The sequence below is a fragment of the Argentina silus genome, assembly GCF_951799395.1.
Source record: "Argentina silus genome assembly, chromosome: 8".
In the NCBI taxonomy this organism is placed as follows: Eukaryota; Metazoa; Chordata; class Actinopteri; order Argentiniformes; family Argentinidae; genus Argentina; species Argentina silus.
Genome location: NC_139662.1, coordinates 15877766 through 15900840, shown reverse-complemented (window position 1 = coordinate 15900840; position 23075 = coordinate 15877766). Strand labels below are relative to the sequence as shown.

General features: G+C 45.8%; 2 protein-coding genes across 4 annotated transcripts; both read left to right on the top strand.

Moving 5' to 3' along the window:
- The first annotated feature begins 12096 nt into the window (after positions 1-12096).
- LOC310808692 (perforin-1-like) lies at positions 12097-19555 on the top strand. Of its 3 annotated transcripts, XM_083675733.1 has the most exons (4): positions 13502-13579; positions 16842-17312; positions 17509-17645; positions 17873-19555. In XM_083675733.1, exons 2-4 carry the CDS (start codon positions 16899-16901, stop codon positions 18897-18899), a joined length of 1578 nt encoding a protein of 525 aa, XP_083531859.1. In that variant the 5' UTR covers positions 13502-13579; positions 16842-16898; the 3' UTR covers positions 18900-19555. The 3 variants fall into 3 exon arrangements, with proteins under 3 accessions (XP_083531861.1, XP_083531860.1, XP_083531859.1); XM_083675735.1 differs by lacking the exons at positions 17509-17645; positions 17873-19555 and adding an exon at positions 12097-12384 and having other exon boundaries at positions 12718-13579; positions 16842-17142; XM_083675734.1 differs by lacking the exons at positions 16842-17312; positions 17509-17645; positions 17873-19555 and adding an exon at positions 12097-12384 and having other exon boundaries at positions 12718-14935.
- Positions 19556-21102: 1547 nt separating this feature from the next.
- On the top strand, positions 21103-22785 carry LOC310808025 (perforin-1-like; the record flags this gene model as incomplete). The annotated part of the gene is made up of 2 exons (XM_083674722.1): positions 21103-21383; positions 21741-22785. 2 exons carry the CDS (start codon positions 21103-21105, stop codon positions 22783-22785), a joined length of 1326 nt encoding a protein of 441 aa, XP_083530848.1.
- Positions 22786-23075: the final 290 nt, after the last annotated feature.

The window sequence follows — 23075 nt, the reverse complement described above, 5'->3', positions numbered from 1 at the left end:
ACAATCAGGAAAAACAATCACATATTTCAACAAAGAGGTCCTCAATCAAACTGTTAAATTGCCGGAGCGGCACCAGAACAACCAACTGCAATGTGCTCTGTTGATTGTTCCAGCAGTGAGGTGCACCAAAATTAAAAGCGGATTTACTCAATTTGGTGGAGACTCGAGGAAACTCAAGAGTTAACCAACCCTGAGAACAAGTTTGGTAACTTATGTTCTTATATTTCACCTAAATGGATAGATTCTGTTGACAGCTATCTGTCCCATACAGTCCTTCAACTCATAAATGATAACAGAGCCCCCCCCCCCCCCAGCTCACTGTGCACAGCTAATATGACAGGACAAGGCAGGCACTGACCCAATAATGGCCCTATGCCTGACTGCAGCTCAGAGGACAAACATCACCCAGGCCACACAGACACACACACACACAGACACACACAGACACACCCAGGTCTGCGGGCATGATAGTAGATGAGAGGGGGACTGCTCATTTTACCCTCACCCCCTTGGCACACATTTAAACACACACACACACACACACACACACACGCATGCAGGCCCATAGGAAAGATAGAGGGATTGCTCCCTTTATCCCTCCACTGTACAGGAACATCAATAAAGCCAGATTAGCAGCTCAATAGCTGTTGTTCCACAGACTGCTCCTGCGTTGGGAGAAACCATCAATGCTAGCCTGTCACTAGATATGACTCCATTAGCTTCCACCTGAACAGTCGGGCAGAAGAGGTCATAGGTCATTTAAAGAGTTTGGTTCCCCTGCAGCCATTGAAGGTAAATAAAGGTCCAGAATAAAGAAACCAAGTGATTTACCTAGCAACAATACTTTGATTGGCTACAATATGAAGCCCTAACTCTGGCTCCAACCCTAAACCTCGCTCCAAGCCCTAAACCTAGCTCCAAGCCCTAACCCTTGCTCCAAGCCTAAACCTAGCTCCAACCCTAAACCTCGCTCCAAGCCCTAAACCTAGCTCCAAGCCCTAACCCTAGCTCCAGCCCTAACCCTAGCTCCAACCCCAAGCCTAGCCCTAACTCTTGCTCCAGCACTGCTCGAATTTCCCATTTAATGTATACTACAACACTCTATAGATCACTGCGTTTGGGTAAGATGCCTTCTACCATCATGTCAAGTCTCTCTCTCTGTCTCTCACGCACACACGCCGCTCACGCACGCACTCTGCATATGTGCGCGCGCACACACACACACACACACACACACACACACACACACACACACACACACATACACACACACACACACACACACACACATAAACCTAATGCCCTACTTCTGCAGGTGTAACCAACCGGAAGAAGCGACCTACTGTAGAGGGCCAGCCAATCAGACAGCTCGGAGGCAGATTTGTCAGCCAATCAAAGGTCTGAGAGCCAGACTTGGCCCTGTCTGAGGCCTGCTCAGGGATTGTGTGAGGTCATGATGACAGGATGATGATTACCAAGTATGTTTGTTGACTGCACTGCTGAGACGCTCTCGACAACACACACATATGCATGCATGCACGCACGCACACACGCACGCACACACACACACACACACACACACACACACACACACACACACACACACACACAGGCATGCACGCACGCACTGCTTAATTTGAGATCAGCATCAGAGGGAGAGGAGGAAGATGGAGGAGAATAAACACAGACGGTGTTTGCCTTTTAAATAACATATGGATAAAATGGTTATTACACATGAATAACCTATGGATTGTTGCATTCACAGTGATGCTGACAAACCAGGGCAGTTTCAGCTCTCGAGAGGATGAGCAGAGTAGGATGTAGGTTAGTGTGTTAAAGATGTGGTGGGTGGAGGAGGGAGAGGTGGGGGAGGGAGAGGTGGAGGAGGGGAGGAGGAGGAGGGGAGGGAGAGGTGGAGGAGGGGAGGAAGGAGATGTGGATGAGAGGAGGAGGGGGGAGGGAGACGGGAGGAGAGAAGGAGGAAAGAACTACTGTACACCAAGAACTACACGTAACAGACAGACTGACTAAAACAACTCTTCCTCTTTTCTGTATCGCTGCGTGATGAATGATCGATGAGTAACAAACTCAAATGGAAAGTGAAATACAGTACTTATGTGAAGAGCAGCAAGTATCTAAACATATACATTCACGTAACACTTTATTAGGAACACCATGCTAATACTGGGTTGGGCCTCCCTTTGCTCTCAAAGCAGCCTCAATTCTTCGTGGCATTGATTCCACAAGATGTTGGAAACATTCCTTGGACATTCTGGTCCATGATGACATCATTGCATCTCGCAATTCCTGCAGATTTTTCAGGTGCACTTTCAAGCTGTGAATCTCCCGTTCTACCACATCCCAAAGGTGTTCTATTGGATTCAGATCCGGTGACTCGGAAGGCCACTGAAGAACACTGAACTCATTGTCATGTTCATGAAACCAGTTTGAGGCGACTTTTGCTTTATGACATGGTGCATTATCATGCTGGAAGTAGCCATTAACAGATGGTAAATTGTGGCCATGAAGGGATGCACATGGTCAGCAACAATACTCAAATAAGCTGTGGCACTGAAGCGATGATTGATTGGTATTAACAGGCCCAAAGTGTGCCAAGAAAACATTCCCCACACCATTACACCACCTCCACCATGAGAAGGTGTACAGGTGTTCCTAATAAAGTACTTAGTGAGTGTATTAATCACATGTTTAAACCTTATGATCACCTTATGATCATATCATTATCATATCATTCATGTCCTTTTCTGAGTGGACTGAGAAGACAGGAATACAATGGACTGAAATCATTGAATGATGTATTTATTTATTTAAAGGACCAGTTTGTAACATTCATGCCATGCAGCAGTCATAGCTAGCTAGCTACACACACAGCCATGCAGCAGTCAGTCAGAGTAGCTAGCTACACACACAGCCATGCTGGAGTCAGTCAGAGTAGCTAGCTACACACACAGCCATGCAGCAGTCAGTCAGAGTAGCTAGCTACACACAGCCAGCACGCAGGATAGCTATCTAGCTATGCACACAGCCATGCTACAGTCAGAGTAGCTAGCTACACACACAGCCATGCAGCACAAAGAGTAGCTAGCTACACACATGGCCCTGCTACAGGCAGGCAGCGTAGCCAGCTCTTTGATAGTTATCTAGCATTGGCATGGGTTGGTATGCCCCCACCCCCTATTCTGACCCAGGTCAGTATGTAACAGGGGAGCGAAGCCGACATCTATGCTGACAAGTATGCTGATTTGATAAAGAAAAAGATCAAACGCTATGCTTTGCTTTGACCCAATGCAGACTCTGTCACGCCCTCCACTTCCACCTATCCGGTGTCCGTCTCTCTCCCTCTTCCCAGCCTGGGTGTGTTGGTGTGGGCGTGGATCCAGGCTCCTGCCGATCATTCACGTCACCATCTACACTGTGTTTTATACCCTGGTTTTCCGTCTACTCCCTGCCAGTTTGTTATAGTGCTTATCCCGCAATCTCTTGCCTGTTGTTTTCCTGGTTTGTGACTTTGTGTGTTTTGGACTGTGTCTTTGCCTAACCCTAGCCCTAGCCTAACCCTAACACTAGCCTAACCCTAGCCTAACCCCAACCCTATCCTAACCCTAGCCTAACCCTAACCCTAGCCTAACCCTAACCCTAGCCTAACCCTAACCCTAGCCAAACCCTAACCCTAGCCAAACCCTAACCCTAGCCTAACCCCAACCCTAGCCTAACCCTAACCCTAGCCTAACCCCTACCGCAGGGGTGGCCAACCAGTCAGAGACTATGAGCCAAAAAAATTGCCATGGCTACTGCAAAGAGCCACATAGTGCGTACGCACGCACGCGCACACACACACACACACACACACACACACACACACACACCTTGCAATTAAATAACTTTTTCATAATTATAATGTTTCCCCCCCCCCCCTATAAATGTAAGAAAAACTGTGTGGCGAGAGAGTTGTGTCTGAAACCATTTTTTTCATATTTTCATTTTCTGGGGATAAGATTGCAACAACTTCGCCGATGCATTTCTTTACAAACTCTCCTTCGTTATATGCCTTTTTCGCACGGGCAATGTTCCACGCGACCTGATAGCTGGCCATTGTAACGATATCAGCGTGTTTGGCGAATTTGCGAAACAACTGCGTTTGTTTTTCGGACTGACCTTTCAACATGTTCAGCTTTTGCGTGCGGAGTGCTGTACCTTTTGGGAATTCCTGGTCTATGGCAGCATGCAGTGAGGTGAAATGGCGTTTTAGATTTGACGCCTTGAAATTGGCTAATGATGTCTGGCATATTAGACAGAAGGGTTTTCCATTGCGTTCAACACAAAAATACAAACTCTCCCAATCCTATAAAAACGTTCGGTGTTCTTCTTCATATTTTCGTTTGGTTTCACTTTTTCCTGCCATTTTGAACGATGATTACTAGCCAAACAATTCAGACATATCATGCAAAGACCTCACCAGCAAAATCATGAACCCGCGCTTCAATTTCAAGGTATGTGATTGGTTCCGCTGCTACAGCAATAAGTTAACGTTACTCAACTAATTCACACATTCGGCAGTAGGATGCAGATTTAAACGTATAACTCCCAAATTAAAATGAGTAAAAATATGACAAATACAAGTTAATGTAAGATGTAATGTGTATTCCATTTTATTTTTTTTATTTTATTATTATTTATGTTTTTAAATAGAAAATCATTTTTAAAAAGAAGAGCCGCACATTAATGAGCAAAGAGCCGCATGCGGCTCGCGAGCCGCGTGTTGGCCACCCCTGCCCTACCGGATTATCTGCTCTTCTTAGGACTGCCTTATCGTGCCTCGACCTCCGCCTGAAAACCCCCTATCTGATTAACTGCCTGTCTCTGGACTGCCCTCTCGTGTACCGACCGCTGCCTGAACTACCCGCCTGCCTCCCCTGCCTCCCTGCCCTGTCTGCTCTGCCTGCCCTGCCCACCTGCGTGCCCAGTCTACCCCGTTACCCTTTCCCTGTTTGTCCCTTATTAAATTCTCTATTATTTTTATACCTGTGTCTTGACTCTGTGTGCTGCACTTGGGTTCACTAGTTCTGATACTTGACAGACTCTCTTACTGCCTGATGGAGGAAACGCTGAATCACTGCAGACTCAGCCCACCCCCCCACCCCCCCCCCCCCACACACACACACACACACACACACACACACACACACTTATGCAGGGCGTCACCATATATCACAGAGCAGGAAGGAGGAGAGGAAGTTGTATGGTTGCATAGTAAGACAGTACTACACCATAGCCCACACACACACTCATGCAGAACTACACGTATACACTTCCACAGCTGAGGTTCTAGACTATAGACTATGTCTTCTAGACTATGTCTCTATACAGTGCCTTCGGAAAGTATTCAGACCCCTTCACTTTTTCCACATTTTGTTGTGTTATAGACTCAATTTAAAATTGATTAAATTAAAAGAATTTGCCATCATTCTACACACAATAACCCAAAATGACAAAGCGAAAACACATTTTTAGAAATTTCAGTAAATGTATTAAAATTGAAATACAAAAATACCTCATGTACATAAGTATTCAGACCTTTTGCTATGACAACATTAGCTAAAATGCAAAAATGTCATCAACAAATCACTCAATAAGTTGAATTGAGTTAATGCAAGGATAATAGTTCATGCAATTTTGGAGTTTTTATAGGGTCTCTGTTTTGCATAGGAATCAATTACACACTTAATTCAATTTTAATACATTTACTGAAATGTCTAAAAACTTGTTTTTGCTTCGTCATTCTGGGGTATAGTGTGTGGATTGATGGCATTTTTTTCTTAATTTAATCCATTTTAAAAACAAAATGTGGAAAAGGTGAAGCGGTCTGAATACCTTTCGAGGGCACTGTATCTATTTATAGATTATTCTCAGTTCTCTGTTTATGTGTGTCGCAGTTTGACCTCAGTTTGATATCTGTCTATCGGCTGGGCTATTTAAACACAGCTATTTCCATATTTCCAATGGAGTGTCATAAAATACAAAGTTTTACGGTAACTGGGAACCAGTATGAGTTCATGAACAGTTAAATGAGCAACTTCCTCGGTTGACCACACCTAGCCCTATTCTTGCAAAGCTCACTGTGTCAAGTTTAAATTCAATATTTTATACATCACAAAGCCTCTGTCTCTGTCCCCCTCTACCCCACTCTCTCTCTCTCCCCCCCCTCCCTACCTCCCTCCCCCTCCTCCTCCTCTTCCTCTCCGTGACTACTGGAGCTCACACAGGCAATATCCTCTTGCCAGGGCCTAAACTATGAGCAGGTGCCAGGGGAGGGAGTGGTCTGGCTGCCTCTAACTAGAACCAGGCAGAGAAGGCATGACCAGAGAGGTCCAGAGCAGAGACACTGGTAGTAGAGGAGAAGCTGGAGGAGAGGCTGCTGAGAGGCTGGGGAGGAGAGCCTGGGTAGGACAGGCTGGGGAGGAGAGGCTGGGAAGGAGAGGCTGGGGAGGAGAGCCTGGGGAGGACAGGCTGGGGAGGAGAGGCTGGGAAGGAGAGCCTGGGTAGGACAGGCTGGGGAGGAGAGGCTGGGAAGGAGAGGCTGGGGAGGAGAGGCTGGGGAGGAGAGGCTGGGGAGGAGAGCCTGGGGAGGACAGGCTGGGGAGGAGAGGCTGGGGAGGAGAGCCTGGGGAGGACAGGCTGGGGAGGACAGGCTGGGGAGAGGCTCGGGAGGAGAGGCTCGGGAGGAGAGGCTGGGGAAAGGCTCGGGAGGAGAGGCTCGGGAGGAGAGGCTGGGGAAAGGCTTGGGAGGGGAGGCTGGGGAGGGGAGGCTGAGGAGGACAGGTTGGGGAGAGGCTGGGGAAGGGAGGCTGGGGAGAGGCTGGGGAGGAGAGGAGCAAAGGACCTCTCTTAGCTACAGGGCTGATGACACAGAGACACAGGGGATTACTGTCCTGCACGCACAGCACAGTATGTCAAACACACACACACACACACACACACACACACACAGATTCTCAAAATAACTGTCATAATTGGGAGTGTGTTTGCGTGTGTGTGTGTGTGTGTGTGTGTGTGTGTGTGTGTGTGTGTAGGGGGATATGATGGTTTAACTCCTTCTGTGCAGAGGCTTCTGTAACCCCTGCTGTCACTGGGTCAACAGAATTAATTTTTCATGTGGCCTCCTGAGGGGTAGGAGTGTGTGTGTGTGTGTGTGTGTGTGTGTGTGTGTCATGGGACGACCCTGTGAATTATGCATTAAGGACAAGAGATCAACACTTAGTGAGAAACTTGCCAAGGTCCTGGTGTTAAAGACCTGGGGCCTGGGGAGGAGAGGAGAGGCTGAGGAGAGGCTGGGGAGGAGAGGCTACTGAGGAGAGGCTAGAGAGGAGAGGCTGAGGAGAGGTTGGGGAGGAGAGGCTGGAGAGGAGAGGCTGGGGAGGAGAGGCTAGAGAGGAGAGGCTGGAGAGGAGAGGCTAGAGAGGAGAGGCTGGAGAGGAGAGGCTGGGGAGGAGAGGCTGGAGAGGAGAGGCTAGAGAGGAGAGGCTGGAGAGGAGAGGCTAGAGAGGAGAGGCTGAGGAGAAGCTGGGGAGGAGAGGCTGGAGAGGAGAGGCTGGGGAGGAGAGGCTGGAGAGGAGAGGCTAGAGAGGAGAGGCTGAGGAGAGGCTGGGGGGGGAGGCTGGGGAGGAGAGGCTGGGGAGGAGAGGCTAGAGAGGATAGAGAGATGCTGGGGAGGAGAGGCTGAGGAGGAGAGGCTAGAGAGGAGAGGCTGAGGAGAGGCTGGGGAGGAGAGGCTAGAGAGGAGAGGCTGAGGAGGAGAGGCTGGGGAGGAGAGGCTGAGGAGAGGAGAGGCTGGGGAGGAGAGGCTAGAGGAGAGGCTAGAGAGGAGAGGCTGAGGAGGAGAGGTTGGGGAGGAGAGGTTGGGGAGGAGAGGCTGAGGAGAGGAGAGGCTGGGGAGGAGAGGCTAGAGAGGAGAGGCTGAGGAGAGGAGAGGCTAGGGAGGAGAGGCTGGGGAGACCCTGGGGAGGGGATTTTTATAGTGAGACCCTGGTATAACAAGTGGTTCTGAGCATGTCATGATCAAAAAACATTCTCTCTCTCTCCCTCTCCCCTCATGCTAACATGGCTAACATCAGTTTCCCATGAGGTTTCCCCAGTTTCAGTGTAAAAATGCAAAAACGCTCCTGATCATAATGATGTCACAACAATGTGAAAACCCAATTGAGATAAGATCAGAATATTGTTTATAGTTTGTGATTCAGTATCGGTATTATCAGTTTGTATTAGCATGTGTCCTTCCAAATCGTGTCGTTAATGGCATCGCATATAGTACCGTAGCCTTGGCCTATATAGAGAACACGCTCTAACAGGTGCACACCGCTCTCACGGTAGCGTTCAATCGAAACCGACCAGACATGTTGCATTGTAAGACATTTGCCAAGTCGATCTACATACCAGAAAAAAGCGAGGCTGCTGCTACAATCCCTACTCCACATCCGATACCTCGTTATCGGGGCCAGATGTCACTGTCAGTCCATTACAACCCCAGATGCGGTCTCGAGAGGCGGATCATCGTGTCACGGAATGGAACTGTGTTGCGCGTGGCTTTGTTTGTTCCACCACCTCACAGACAGACAAAGGAAGCGTGCGAGGCGGCCAGATAACCTAGTCTCGAGGTTCTTACATAAGGCATACGGAAACATCTATTTCGGGCGCTCATCGATCAGATGTGTGAAGCATCAGAGAGTTCATCTCGAGGGTATTCATATGGATGGTTATTAGAATATAACAACACACGTTTATAAGATCAATGACACGTGAAACGAACGCTTTTTGTAGTCTTAAACCATTATATTGTTTAACCCAGATCAATACCTTTTCATTTCCATCGATTGTATTTTTCAACGTGACTCCTTGGCGCACCCTCCCGTTAGCGACATCAACGTACCCTCGCGCGCGCGCTACGGAATCAGCACGACTTCAGTGTGAATCTTCTCTCGCTCACTGTCCCTGTTGGTTCTAGAACGTTCTATGACATCAACATTCCAACGGACAGGTAGCCCGTTAAATCCTCATAACGGTCTAATCACCATAATCAGCATTCAGCAGCCGGTGTTGAATACGCTGTATAGACTACTACTACTACACAGACTGGCTCTGTCTGTATCGCAGGCTACACCCAACAGATTAGAGAGAGAGCACGCTTGTAACGGATTAAATAAACACAACCAGATGTTGTTGATGCTTGACAACGACCCTTTTGTTCATCTGTCAAGCGTTATCAAGGCAGCTGTGTGACTACTGTCTACATCCTAATCAACAACGACCTCTTTGATCATGTTAACACAACTGAACTGTGATGGAGACCTTCACTGAGCAGAGAGAGATATGATATTTTAATCTAGTGTCTAGGGCGAAAAAAACATGTGCGCCACAGTGTAACGATCGTCCACGTTGCCGTTCACGGAGAACGACAGACACAGCCCAGTAGCCCGCGCGTGTGCTGCTGATGCTGCGTGTCCGGTGCGATGATAGCCAATGGACGCCCTACGATAAACTGGTGTTGATGGAAACACTGGTATGAGAGACACGTTAGATACTCACATATAGTTGTGTCCCGTTATATTTCACCCGCCATCTCGACCATGCCGTTAGGTTGAAGAAATAATCATTCAAAACGTACGTATACTGTCCTTCCTTATTTTTATTCGGTCCTCCCAGTTTCAACGGCGATGGCGGAAGGGAGAGAGGCAGGCAGGCAGCGTCGGGCGGTCGCTAAGCACTTTCTGATTCCGCGAATTCAAAGGAGCCGATGCCGCCCAATGACATTGCACCCCCTATGGTGCTATCTCTACTGGACCAATTGGTGCGATGCTGAGTGGCTCGGAGCGCAGACAGGCGGGTTATCAGTATGGAACGTCTAGCCGAGTTTCCATCCTAACCTGTCACGGCAATGTGAGTGGTTTTGAATATAGGCCCACTGCACCTATATGACTCAATATGATACCCTAGTTTTGGCCTATGACTTCAGCATGCAGTGGTGATGATGATGATGATGATGATGATGATGATGATGATGATAAACTGATGCAAAGGTGTAGAGTTGCTCAAAGTCGACTTATCTTATAAGTACTGTATTGGCTGCTGAAATAAGTGACACATAAGTTAAATAAAACTGATGTGACTAACAACTGTGGTTAATCCATACTATCACTGTGTGTGTGTGTGTGTGTGTGTGTGTGTGTGTGTGTGTGTGTGTGTGTGTGTGTGTGTGTGTGTGTGTGTGTGTGTGGCTGGTACAGAAACAGAGCAGTGAGTAAAGTTCCCTCTGCCCCTGGCAGATTTGCATAGATTTACGGGATGTTCCAGGACCAGGGCACATCACGTTTCCTGGTAATGACGATGGTTGTTTCAAGAGGAACGTGTTCTGCATAGCAGTGTGTGTGTGTGTGTGTTTGTGTGAGAGAGAGTTGCAGCCCCCATGTCTTGTTCAGCTTGGCTCGTTAAGGTGGTCTACACTATCACCTTCCTCAGGATGTCAACTTCACACAGATGGTACACTCCTCTTTCTCTCTCTGTCTGTGAGTGTGTGTGTGTGTGTGTGTGTGTGTGTGTGTGTGTGTGTGTGTGTGTGTGTGTGTGAGAGAGAGAGAGAGACAGCAGGTGCATCCCTGTCACAGAGATATTGCTGTTTTCTTCAACTCATTGCTGCTGTTTTCATAAGTGTAGTCGTTGGTCAAAGGGTTAAAGGCGTAGTTCACCCAAATTACAAAATCACATATTTAGTTCTTTACCCTGAAAGGAGTCTATGCACACTTTGGTTCTGCTTATCTGGGCACTTTAACTAACAGCTAATTGTTAGCATTTTTTTTTTTACCAAAACCCAATGCAAGTCAATGGATACAAATCCTAACAATTAGCAGAGCTCATCCCTCCAATGTGTATCCGTCCGGACGTCAAGAGGATCATATGCAGTCAGTGACTGTAAATTCAGCACTGGGCAGCAGTATTGGGAGGCAGAGTTGGGACGGAGGGCTCACTGGATACTGGGGGTTACAGAAATTACACTTGCTAGCAATATTGACAGGTTGAGGAACACCAGGCATGCATTAGATCCGGGTCTCGAGCGAATGGGTCTGGAGTACAGCAATACCGGTGGGTACACCATCTATGCGATGGGGAAAAGCACATTCTTCTGTTTTTGGGATTCACCTGGGAAAATCGGGGTGTGCCTCGACTGTGCTGCCAAGAAACTCTCCTTCTACAATGCAGATAACATGAAGCTCATTAATAATATGACATGTGATTGGAAGTCTATGGCAGCCTATGTTGATATTGGTACATGTGATGGGGTATACATTTACATGTTGTCAAGTTTTATGAATGAACATTTCCTGTACCTTTGCATGTGAACCACTAGAGGTCATGGTTGTCCACAGATCCACACAGTGTGAGTCCACTTGAGTTTACCATCCTGATCACGAGACAACAATGCTGATCACTGATCAATATGTCGGAGGCACTCTCATTAATCTTTAGTCATTCTGTGGCTTCTTATTCTGGGATGATTTTAATATTTGTTTCTGTTCATGTGTTTGCTGTAATTCATCAATGTGCGTGTGTATGAATTGATCCATGATAGTTCATATTTCTTGTCCTTTGCTGAGAAGAGTAACTGTGTCCTCTCCTCAGCCTGTCACAGGGGCATATCAGGTTTTATAATCTAATTGATTGTTCTAAATGACCACTGAAATAAACAATATGTTGTCAGCAAGTTATTGATCTAATTAGTTTTTTGGTACAGATTTATTGAGACCTTTTCATAGATGTGAGTCAGGGGAGGCTGGTGCTAACACTGCCCCTGCTATTTTATTGAAACACTCACATCAGAGGAGGCTGGTGAAGATAGAAATCGGAGGACAGGCTCATTGTAATGAATGGAATGGAATGAGGAATGGAACTCCACCTGTGTTTGATACCATTCTTCATTCCATTTTTTATCAGGCACAGAGAATGAGCCTCAACCGGTTTAATTGTGTGAAGATGAGCACTGCCAGGTGTGACAGTGAAGCTGTTTCCTCATTCTGAGCCAGTCTTAGGAACAGCCAGGAGCAGATGGGAGACATGGCCTCTGCCTCGTACATAGATGAACTGACCTGTCCTATCTGTCTGTGCCTCTTCATTGACCCTGTCAGCCTCCTCTGTGGTCACTCATTCTGTAGGCAGTGTATCACTGACTGTCTGAGGCTGCAGATGAAGTGTCCACAATGCCGGTCCGACATTCTAACAGCAGAGAGAGATCTCCCAACTAACTACACTTTGAAAAGCATGGCCAAACAAGCTAGAGAGGACGAGAAGAAAATGGAAGGACACCACAAGAAAAGAGGGGTGAGTTTGTATACTTATTAATTGTTTACGTCAAATATTGATTTGACTGTCAGCTGTATGCTTTTCTGACACAATAGGTCATGAAGAAGATTTTTTTTTTCTTGTAGTGCATGGACTGAGTGCACCTTTAAATGAATAAAATACATATTAAAAGTTTACGTAAGCGAGATGAAAGCCCTGTACATACTTTCATTCATAGTGGTCCTGTGTGGCTCAGTTGGTGCATGGCAGATCATTTGGATATAAGCCCCTACCTAATGACATTTTGGCATACATGACATATGTTTGGAGGTGTTCTTCTTCTAATATTTCATTACATTTTGTTCTTCGAAGGAGACTGACCAGTTGTGTCCTGAACATGAAGAACAACTGAAGCTGTTCTGTGAGACAGACCAACAGTTGGTTTGCCTCATATGCAGGGATGGGGAGACGCATGCCGGACATACGTTTAAACCAATCAAAGAGGCAGCTATGTCCAGGAGGCGGGAGTTAGAGGAGGCTATTCAGTTCCTGTCTGGTGACAACAGCGCCATTGATCACATGACCAAACAGCAGGAAGTAGAGATGACAAAAACCAGGAAGAAGTCTCATCTGCTGATGACCCAGATCAGCTCCCAATTTGAAGAGATGCACCAGTTTCTGAAACAGAGGGAAGAGGAGATAAAGAGAGAGCTGCTGGAGAAAGAGAAGAAGGCCTTGGAGGAGATGAAAGCTAATCTATATCTAGCTCCATCAGAAAGGAGAGAGATGGAGATGAAGATAAGATCTTCTCAGGACATCCCAGAGCCTGAGTGTTTTCTCCAGTGGTGGACTGGTGGGGGCGGGGCTGAGATAGAGGACCTGAAGAAGAGGAACAAAATCCCACCACCACCCTCTGCCGACCAGGGTGAGCATCCATTCACACCCAGAGCAGATGACCTACAGGTGATCCCAGAGTCTCTCTCTCTGGGGCCCTATGAGACTCACTTGCAGTTCTTTGTGTGGAAGGAGATGATGCAGGTCGTCAAGCCTCTGCCTGAGAGACTCAAACTACAAACACAGAGTGGATGTCTTTCTGTCTCTCATGATGGACGCAGTGTTTTGTGCCGTTCTGCTAATTCAGCTCGCATGGTTTCTTCACCTCGCAGAGCTCATCCCTCCAATGTGTTTCCGTCCGGACGTCAAGATGATCATAGAGACTATGCAGTGAGTGAGGGTAAGTTCATCGCTGGGCAGCACTATTGGGAGGCAGAGGTGGGACGGGCAGATCACTGGACGCTGGGGGTTACAGAAAATACACTTGATCGTGAGGTGGCCAGGTTCAGGAACATTAGGCAGGTGTTAGATCAGGGTCTTGAGCGAATGTGTCTTGAGTACAATGATAAACAATACACCATCTGTGCGATGGGGCAAAGAACAAACATCACTCTTAGGGAGGAACCTAGGAAGATCGGGTTGTACCTCGACTGTGCTGCCAAGGAACTCTCCTTTTACAATGCAGATGACATGAAGCTCATTCATACTATGGGATGTGATTGGAAGGATCCCACCAAGTCAGCCTATGTGGACATCGGTGAATGTAGTGGAATAGATTCGGACCCCCTGACACTATGCTGGTACTGATGTTCATCATAGGTCCTGTCACTTCATCTTTATTTTCACACGGGGATGTTGCAATTCTGATATTGACCATCAGCTGTACAAATTATTTGATCATTTTATCAAATGGAGCATTCAGAGAGAATGTATCACTGTGGTAAAAGCTTACGGATCAAAACCCATGAAGTCCCTATGAAACCACCCGAGGCTCCATTAGGGCCTCAGTCCTGGGTTTAAATAGTGAATTTGAATTTGTTCAGGTTTATACTATACTTTATACTGTGTATCTGTGCGGTGTTGCGTGCGTTATGAGTTTGGAATCCCTGGAAAATACAAAACATGTCCTGTAATGTTGTATACCACCCACTAGATGGCTGTCCATAGATCGAACTCAAGAATTATCAGATGTGATAAAGAATGAATTATCAGATAAAGAATGAATTCACCCCAGAGATGATGACAAGGAGGGTTGAGGGACCAGGTGCTTCAATTTGCTGAGGAGAGTTTCTGTATCATATGAGAGGAGCATTCCTGAAAGCTTAGTCGCTAAAATAATATTTAATCTCTTTGGAAAATCTAGGCCCAGTTCTCCCCTAGACCAGCAAATATCTCCATTTAAAACATTGTGTTAGTTCACACACAGAAGATTGACCTGCAAACATATATTCTCATATATATTCTTGCTGCTAGGTTGTTGGGATATATTCAGTACTACTTTAGGAACAAACCTGAGGTCTAATGATCTACAATATATCATTTTTTTATATATTAACCTCTCTTTTAAATTACAATCTGTTGTCACAAACACTTGTTTTGGTTTGTGTTCTGATTTCACGTTTTAACCTGGAAATGTCAAAGGAATTAAATACATATCTTCTCAATAAATTCTAATCTGTATTATTTCAGTAAGTCATTACAATGAAATTCAAGTTCTCTGATGTTTTTTAGGACCAAGACCTGACACCTAAAATAAACAAGGCATTGACACATTGGTGGAATGTGAACTGTTTTATTAGTGATAAAAGCAGAACAAATCAAAATGTGCTTAAAGGGATAGTTCACCACTTTACACCTTATAGTCAGATGGTTCCTTTCTTTGAAAGTTTTTAAGGGCCAGAAGAAACTGTAATATGTGGTTTAGAGCTGTTTAAATAGCTATTACTAACAACAAAAACAATGGGAGGGACTGAGGAACTTTTGTTTTTACCCTCCATTCCTCCACCCAGATAATAATCATCACCGGTCTGTAATAAGTCTGTAATCTGTGCACCAGCCAGGTCTGAGTCAGAGTAGAGTCATACATATCAGAGTTTAATGAGCTCTTTGACCTCAAAGCCATCAGGAATGCTTCACCATATCAACTGCACCTGTATCTGCAGACACCTGTTTGACTTCGCCTCAATGATCCTGGAGTCATGAACTATTGGTAACTTCTATTGTGTCGTATTTCTTGATATTTGTGTAAAGTAAGTCTACTCCTTGCTTTGAACACTGAATCATCTTTTACATGTATTATTGACGTCATTCACACTGCGGCCATTGTTGATTATCATCAACATTCCAAAACAAGGCTAGCAGGGCAGGGAGAGAATTGCCCCATTGACATCAGTGCAAAAAAAACAAAGTTTGATCTGTAAATTAAAAAGCTTCCCATCTACAGTACATACTAAAGGATTCGATCTGATTCAGGATACATAGATTGCTAGTCAATCCTCATTGGATATAGAGATCCCTTACCTGCTAATCTGGGATTCAAACAACAACAAAGTGGTTTCCTGTCACTTTTTGTGGTAAACAACTGAACGATGGGGCTGGAGAAAAGTAACCAAATGTAACTCATAGAATTCATAGACAAAGCTCTGGACGCAAGGACTGACCATCCATGAGATCAAAACAATAGTTTTAACCATGTTTTGAAGCAAACAATGGAGTAAAACAAGTTTATACCGTACCTTGGGTTCTGATGCGGTAAGACAGTTGAACTAACTTCATGAGGCATTTATAATATATGTGAATTGATTTTTTTTTTTTTAAATAATCAATAGGCTATATGCAGTATAATTAATTTAAATGTCCAAATCCCATATTGCCCCTTTATGGTCTTGGCTTGATCCGTTTGTTTAAAGTTCCTTAACTCCATATCACCATATCATCTTTATCTGTACCTTTGGATAGCTAGATAGAGTGTATTCCTTAACTCCATATCACTATCTTTATCTGTAGGATAGCTAGATAGCAGGTGTTTATCCTTTGGATAGCTACTAAATAGAGGGTGTAACATACATGGCGTGCCATGTCTCTTATAAGAGAACAGAGGAGAACAGAGATCATTTGGTGAAGAGGTTCATGGCAGAAGATCACTCTGTGAGTATGAGGGGGGGACCAGGAGGGACACATCTGGTGTAGGAAATGTTCAGGAATGATTTGTGAAACATTACTGCAACTTTAAATAGAAAGTTAATCATCTGTTTTTGTAACATTTATGTGAGTTGTGTTAATCTTCTTATTCAGGGAACAATATTAGCAGCTATTTATATGATTGTGGTGGATTGTATACACCGGGGGGGGGGGGGGGGGGGGGGGGCTGGTGCAGAAATGGGAGGACAGGCTCATTGTAATGCATGGAATGCATTCCGTCCATGTATTACAATGAGCCCGTCCTCCCATTTCTACCTCCACCAGCCTCCACTGATCTGTAGAGTAAACACAATCCACTGAAAAACCATATACTCTCAAGAACCATGTTGCTTATGTTTAGACTAGCTCCTGTGAAGATCCATTCCAAGCATCAATAACTTTACTGTACAGCTCATAGCATTGTATACATTTTTTTCAACAAACTCAAATGCACTTTCTAACTGTAAGTTGTTTTTATGTAGGCCTACTGTCTCTGTCACCTTCCCCTTCCACCATTCTGAAAAAGAGGGTTAGAGACAATGATGACATCATCAGTGGTGGCCTCTCCACTGTCTCACCTGGCGCTCCTGGTTCTCCTGGTTCTGTCTCACCTGGACACGGCCCTCACCTGTCGCCCCGGGACCCCGGCAGAATGTCTTGATACAAACCTCCCCTTCGTACCTGGCTACGGGTTAGCAGGTGAGGGCTACGATGTGGTCAAACTGGAGCGTAAAGGGGCCTATGTGATCGATGTGTACAGCTACCTGACTCCTGCTGACACTTGCCGTGTGTGTAGCAACCCTCTGATGGGGGGGCAGCTACAGAAGCTGCCTCAGTACATGGCGGACTGGCGCACCCAGAGAAGCTGCAGGCGGAACATCGTCAGCTCCAGCTTCTCCTCCGTCAGCTCCGTGGTAGAAAAAGCCGCCTCTGTCATCAGTAACGACTGGACGGTGGGGCTACACCTGTCATTCATTCATTTGTTCATTAGTTAATTCCTTTATTCATCAATTAGTTAATTAGTTAATTCCTTTATTCATTAATTCATTTGTTCGTTTGTTCATTAGTTCATTACATTTTTCATCCATTCATTCGTTCATTTGTTCATAGGTTCATTCCTTTATTCATACATTCATCTTTCCATTCCAGGTGGGGCTAGGCCTGGGGAACCTATTAGGGCTGCAGCTAGCAGGCAGCAAGTCCCATGTTCAGAGCTTCGCCTCCTCGTCTTTCAAGGCAGACAAGACGTCTCTCACTGTTCACCAGTTAAGATGCTCACACTACAGGTAAGATTATATTGTACAGGGTATGTGAGTTAACAATTTGTGACCAGCGCAGGTTATCCCTACAAACAGTATTGCTGAGTGTCATTTTCAGAGATTAGTTCTCGGAACAAAAGGCCAACATGGTGAAATTGTTAAAGTATGATGAATATGTTGAGTAAATACATATTTGAGAAACACATCTGCATGGTCTGTAGTTGTCCTTCTTCACACTCTTTTCCTTCTCCTAGATTCCGGGTGTCCAGCAGGAACCCTCTGAGCCGTGAGTTCCAGCGTGACATCAGGTCTCTACCCCAGGAATACAACCCCATCACCAATGAAACCTACCAGCGCCTCATCGACACCTACGGGACCCACTACATCCGTCTCGTGGACCTGGGGGGCCGGATGACAAAGGTGACCGCCATCCGCACCTGTGTGGCCACCCTGAACAAGGTGTCTGTGTCCCAGGTACAGAGCTGCATGAGTATGGGTCTGTCTGTAGGGCTGGGGCTGGCAGGGTTTAACGCCACTAGCAAGGAGTGCTCCAAGGTCCTGAGCAACCAGGACAGTGTCACCAGTTACGAAAATGGCTACCTGAAACACATGACCGAGGTGACGGGGGGGAGGGACTGGATGGGAGACATCTCCATGACCGAGGAGGACTCAGCCGATTTCAACAAATGGCTGACTAGTCTTATAACGCTACCAGATATCCTGTCCTTCTCTATGTCTCCCCTGCATGAGCTGGTTGATAACGCTAAAGTGAAAGCTAACCTGCGAACTGCTATCAGCCAGTATGTGACTAATAACGGCATAAAGAAAGACGACACACCAATGCATTGTGGGATGACTTCACCCAACCTCTCTCCAGACTGCTGTCCCCTGCTGGCAGGGAGGGGCAGACTGACTGTGTATGTGGACCGTGGGTTTGATCTGGATGGTGGTGATTGGGGAGGGAGACCAGAGGGTTTTGTCAAATTGTGGTTTGGAGGTCAATATAAGCAGACTCATGCCGTCAGAGACCGCAATCCACATTGGAACGTACACTATGACTTTGGTTATATAGAGACTCACCACGGCCTTGCTCTACAAGTTTGGGATGACGATGTTTGGAATGATGACTACCTGGGTGGGTGCACTATAAATATACAGAATGGAAACCATGGGCATCACTGTGGTCTGAATCGTGGTAGTTTCACATTCTCGTACACTCTAACTTGTGATCACCATCTGACTGGTGCCAAGTGTGACCAATACGCCCCCTCTTTAAACTAGGCGTTAGACTGATTAGGCGGATAGACTGATTAGATTGATTACAGTAGTCTAAGGATGATCATGGCCAAACAAACAAATGGTCTTTGTTTTATGTGTGGTTCTTCACAATGAGGAAATGTGTTTTGAACAGGACGTTTTATTGACAGAAGGAATTATTGTTATTGCTGTTATCTCGCTGGTCCCCTGCCCAAGGCTCAGACTGTACCTGCCCCTTACCTGCCAAAGGCTCACAGACTGTACCTGCCCCTTACCTGCCAAAGGCTCACAGACTATATCTGCCCCTTACCTGCCAAAGGCTCACAGACTATACCTTTTGAAAACATTGAAAACTAAAGATGTAAAATACTGTACTTTGCAACCTCCTGAGGTCCCATAAGGGAACATTACCAACTTGATCAGAATTCTGACAGATTTACAGATAACCTTTACCTCTCGAAACAGAGTTTGTATATATGTTTTGTCAAACGTCAATAATTCCTGAATTATAATGGTTAGCCAATATTATGAACTAAAAGCTTTGAGTGGTTAAGGTGGTGTGTTGTCTTTCTATCTGATTTAGATTCTGAGCCATTTTGCTTTATAACTACATGAAGATGTTATTGTATAAATACTGTATCTCTGATGCATTTTCAACCTATGTCTTTTAAAAATCAAGTAAAAAATTAAATCAATCATTAAATAATCTCTCTGTGTATCAGTTTGGTGTGATTCATGTGCGCCATGGTCCATATTCTTGGTGATACTGTATGCTGAGGAGAACAACTGCATTAAATTACCTTTAATGTAGTATTTATATTTCTTCTTGGCCACTCTCTGAATAAACATGTACTTTCTGCTGTCATGAATACTCTATCCCTTCTCCCTCTTATAGGCTGCTGGGCTGAAGATTATTGATCTGATTGGCTGATTTCAATAAGCCGTTTCACCTTTTCATCCAGTACAGCAGCTCTTTAAGAAACTATCAATGGGTTCTGGTCGTGAGCAAGATGGCCGCATAACTTGAGAGCTCAGCTTTTCTAATTTTCTCTGCATTTTCTAACTTAATCCTCTGCTAAACCAGCCTTCAGGTGAATTTCTCAACATTTTAAACTCCCAAAAAGCTAAAGACTGTGAAATATTCACCAGAGCAAACAGATAAAAAAAAAAGGCACATATGGCTTTAAGCATGGTGAAAGGCCACAACAGCTATGGCCTGTCAATGGTCAACAACAATAAAATTATGTATAAAAAGGGTTAGGGGTCAAGAAGGGGCACTCTGCCCCTTTGCTCTACCACTCACAAAGTGTCCTTCTGGATGATGTTTTTTTTCACATCACCCATAACCCCCTGCTGTTTGCATCGCATCCCCATGCTTTTGATCATGCTGTATACAGTAGATCTGAGACAATGTCCGCCCTTTGAACCCATGCAGTCATTGTATCCTGATAAGAATGATAACCTTTAAACATTTTAGTGTTTTTATTATTTTTATGAGAGAAGAAGAGTTTCAAGGATCATGTTGCGCAGACGTACAGAAGAGAAAAGAAAGACATTTTGGAGGATTACAGAGTGAGTATTAACATTATCTCATTTAGACAGAGCAAATGCATGAAATTATGATGGGATATACGCATGTTGATGTTTATTAAAACCATGATGTGTTGTTATGTGGAGTATGTAAGAGTAAGAGTTGACATAAAGACTTGTAATGTAGAGAAAACAAATTCACAAATATTTACACACACACACACACACACACACACACACACACACACACACACACACACACACACACACACTTACATGATTGAGTGCCATGTTGCTTGACAACTTGTGAACATCCATTCAAGAACTTTATAACAAACCAAACTTAAAACACATGTAATTTATAGTTAATGTTTAGGTTTAACATGTCACCTTCCTCTGCAGATGCTCTTTCTCACCACTCTGCCCTGAAAGAGAAGAGACAACGATGACATCATCAGTGGTGGCCTCTCCCCTGTCTCACCTGGTGCTCCTTGGTCTCCTGGTTCTGTCTCACCTGGACACGGCCCTCACCTGTCGCCCCGGGACCCTGGCAGAATGTCTTGATACAGACATTAACTTCGTACCTGGCTACAAGTTCGCAGGGGAAGGCTACGATGTGGTCACGCTGGAGCACAGGGCCTCAATTCTCATTTCAAACACTCCAACAGAAAACTGCAACCTGTGTAAGAATGCGCATATGAAAGACGAGCTGCAGAAAATCCCATACTACATTCGGGACTGGCACGCCCCCAATTTCTGCAGGAGAGACATTGTGAGCTCCTCCCATACCTCCGTCAGCTCGGTCGCAGAGAGGTCTGCCAGAGTGGTAGGACATAACTGGCAAGCGGGGCTGAAACTGAAGCATGTCGCTCTGCAGTTGGCAGGCAGCAAGTCTCAGGTGTATTCCTTCGCATCTTCACTCTCCCAGTCAGACCAGTACAGTTTCTACTCAAACGTCTTCACCTGCAGCTACTACAGGTCAGATCACCTCATTGCTGCTGTGAGCACAGGAGGTCGTCTATGTGTATGAATACACACCAGGGGAGGTTGGGGGAGGTAGAAATCGGTAGAAACATCTGTGAATGTACAGTAACCTATTTTGATTGATTTCCATTGGATCCAGTGGGTCAACCAAACTAAATCTAGCCACTTTCCAAGGAAAGTAAATGTTATAATATATTATTACACATTCAGTAGCTATGAAGATATCATAAAGTAGTACTTGATTTGATCCAAAAATCATTATTGTACATGATATATTCATACTGTAGCTAGCATAAACAACGAACGCACCCATGCAACAACCACACTGGCTTGTTCTATTCCTTCCACTAGTTTCAGGCTGTACTCACGTAGACCACCACTCAGCCAGGAGTTCATGCGAACCATAACGTCTCTACCACGGGTGTACTCATCCAACACCACTGGACCCTACCAGAGCTTCATCCACAACTATGGGACCCACTACATCCGCGAGGTGCGTCTGGGAGTGCGGATGAGGAGGCTGACGGCCCTCCGTACCTGTCTGGCCACCCTCAACCAGGTGTCTGCGTCTCAGGTGGAGGACTGCCTGAGGATGGGTCTATCTGTACGCTTGGGGCTGTCTGTTGACCTGGGGTTGGGTTCTCTTTGGGCCCAGTGTTCCAAGGTCATGAGCAGCCACGACAGGGTCACAGGCTTTCAGGGGGGTTATATGAACCACTTCACCGAGGGGTCAGACGACAGTCCTTGGATTGGGGAGGGTTTCACGACCAGGACAGGCTGTGCATCCTACTCCAAATGGCTGAAGCGCATGAAACAGTCACCAGAGGTGGTCCTCGTCCACCTGACCCCTTTGCATTTACTGGTGAAGGACACGGCGGTGAAGGCTAATTTAGAGAGAGCTATCACAGAGTATGTGATGGACAACGGGATTGGGATAAACGACACACGGCGGCGGAGGTCCTGCGGGGTCAGTTCACCCGACCTCTCTCTAGACTGCTGCCCCCTAGTGTCCGGGAGGGGCAGACTGACGGTGAACGTGGAGCGCGCCTTTGCTCTGAAAGGTGATTGGCCGTGGGAATCAGACGCCTATGTCAAGATGTGGTATGGGGGACAATACAGGCAGACACACACCATCCGGTCTTATGATCCGCTGTGGTATTCACACTATGACTTTGGCCCCGTGGATACGCACCACAGCATACGGCTGGAGGTGTGGGATAGGGACTGGTTTCACGATGAAAACCTGGGCGGGTGCACCATAGACATAGAGAAGGGAACGCATGGACATAACTGTGGACTGCACCGTGGTGATAGTCTCTCATTCTACTACACTCTAACCTGTGACCCCTATCTGATGGGCTATAAGTGTGACCAGTACGCCCCCTCCCCAAACTAAAGTTGTGTCTCACATGTCCCTTACAAGCCACAGTTTGTATCCAATTATTGCCTTTTATCAGGACGGTCATATAACTTTGAGACTAAAATGTTTTTATGACTGAAAGTATTTCCTTATAATTGACTGTAAAAGCTCATAGGTTTTTTATGAGACAGTTATTAGAACCTGGGCCTTGAACGCTAGACAATGGAGGGTACAATTGCAGGTCTTCTGCAAGACGCTGTAGGTCTTCTAGTAACACATTACAAATGAGACTATGATACATCTCTATTGGTAGGATCTTAGGCCAG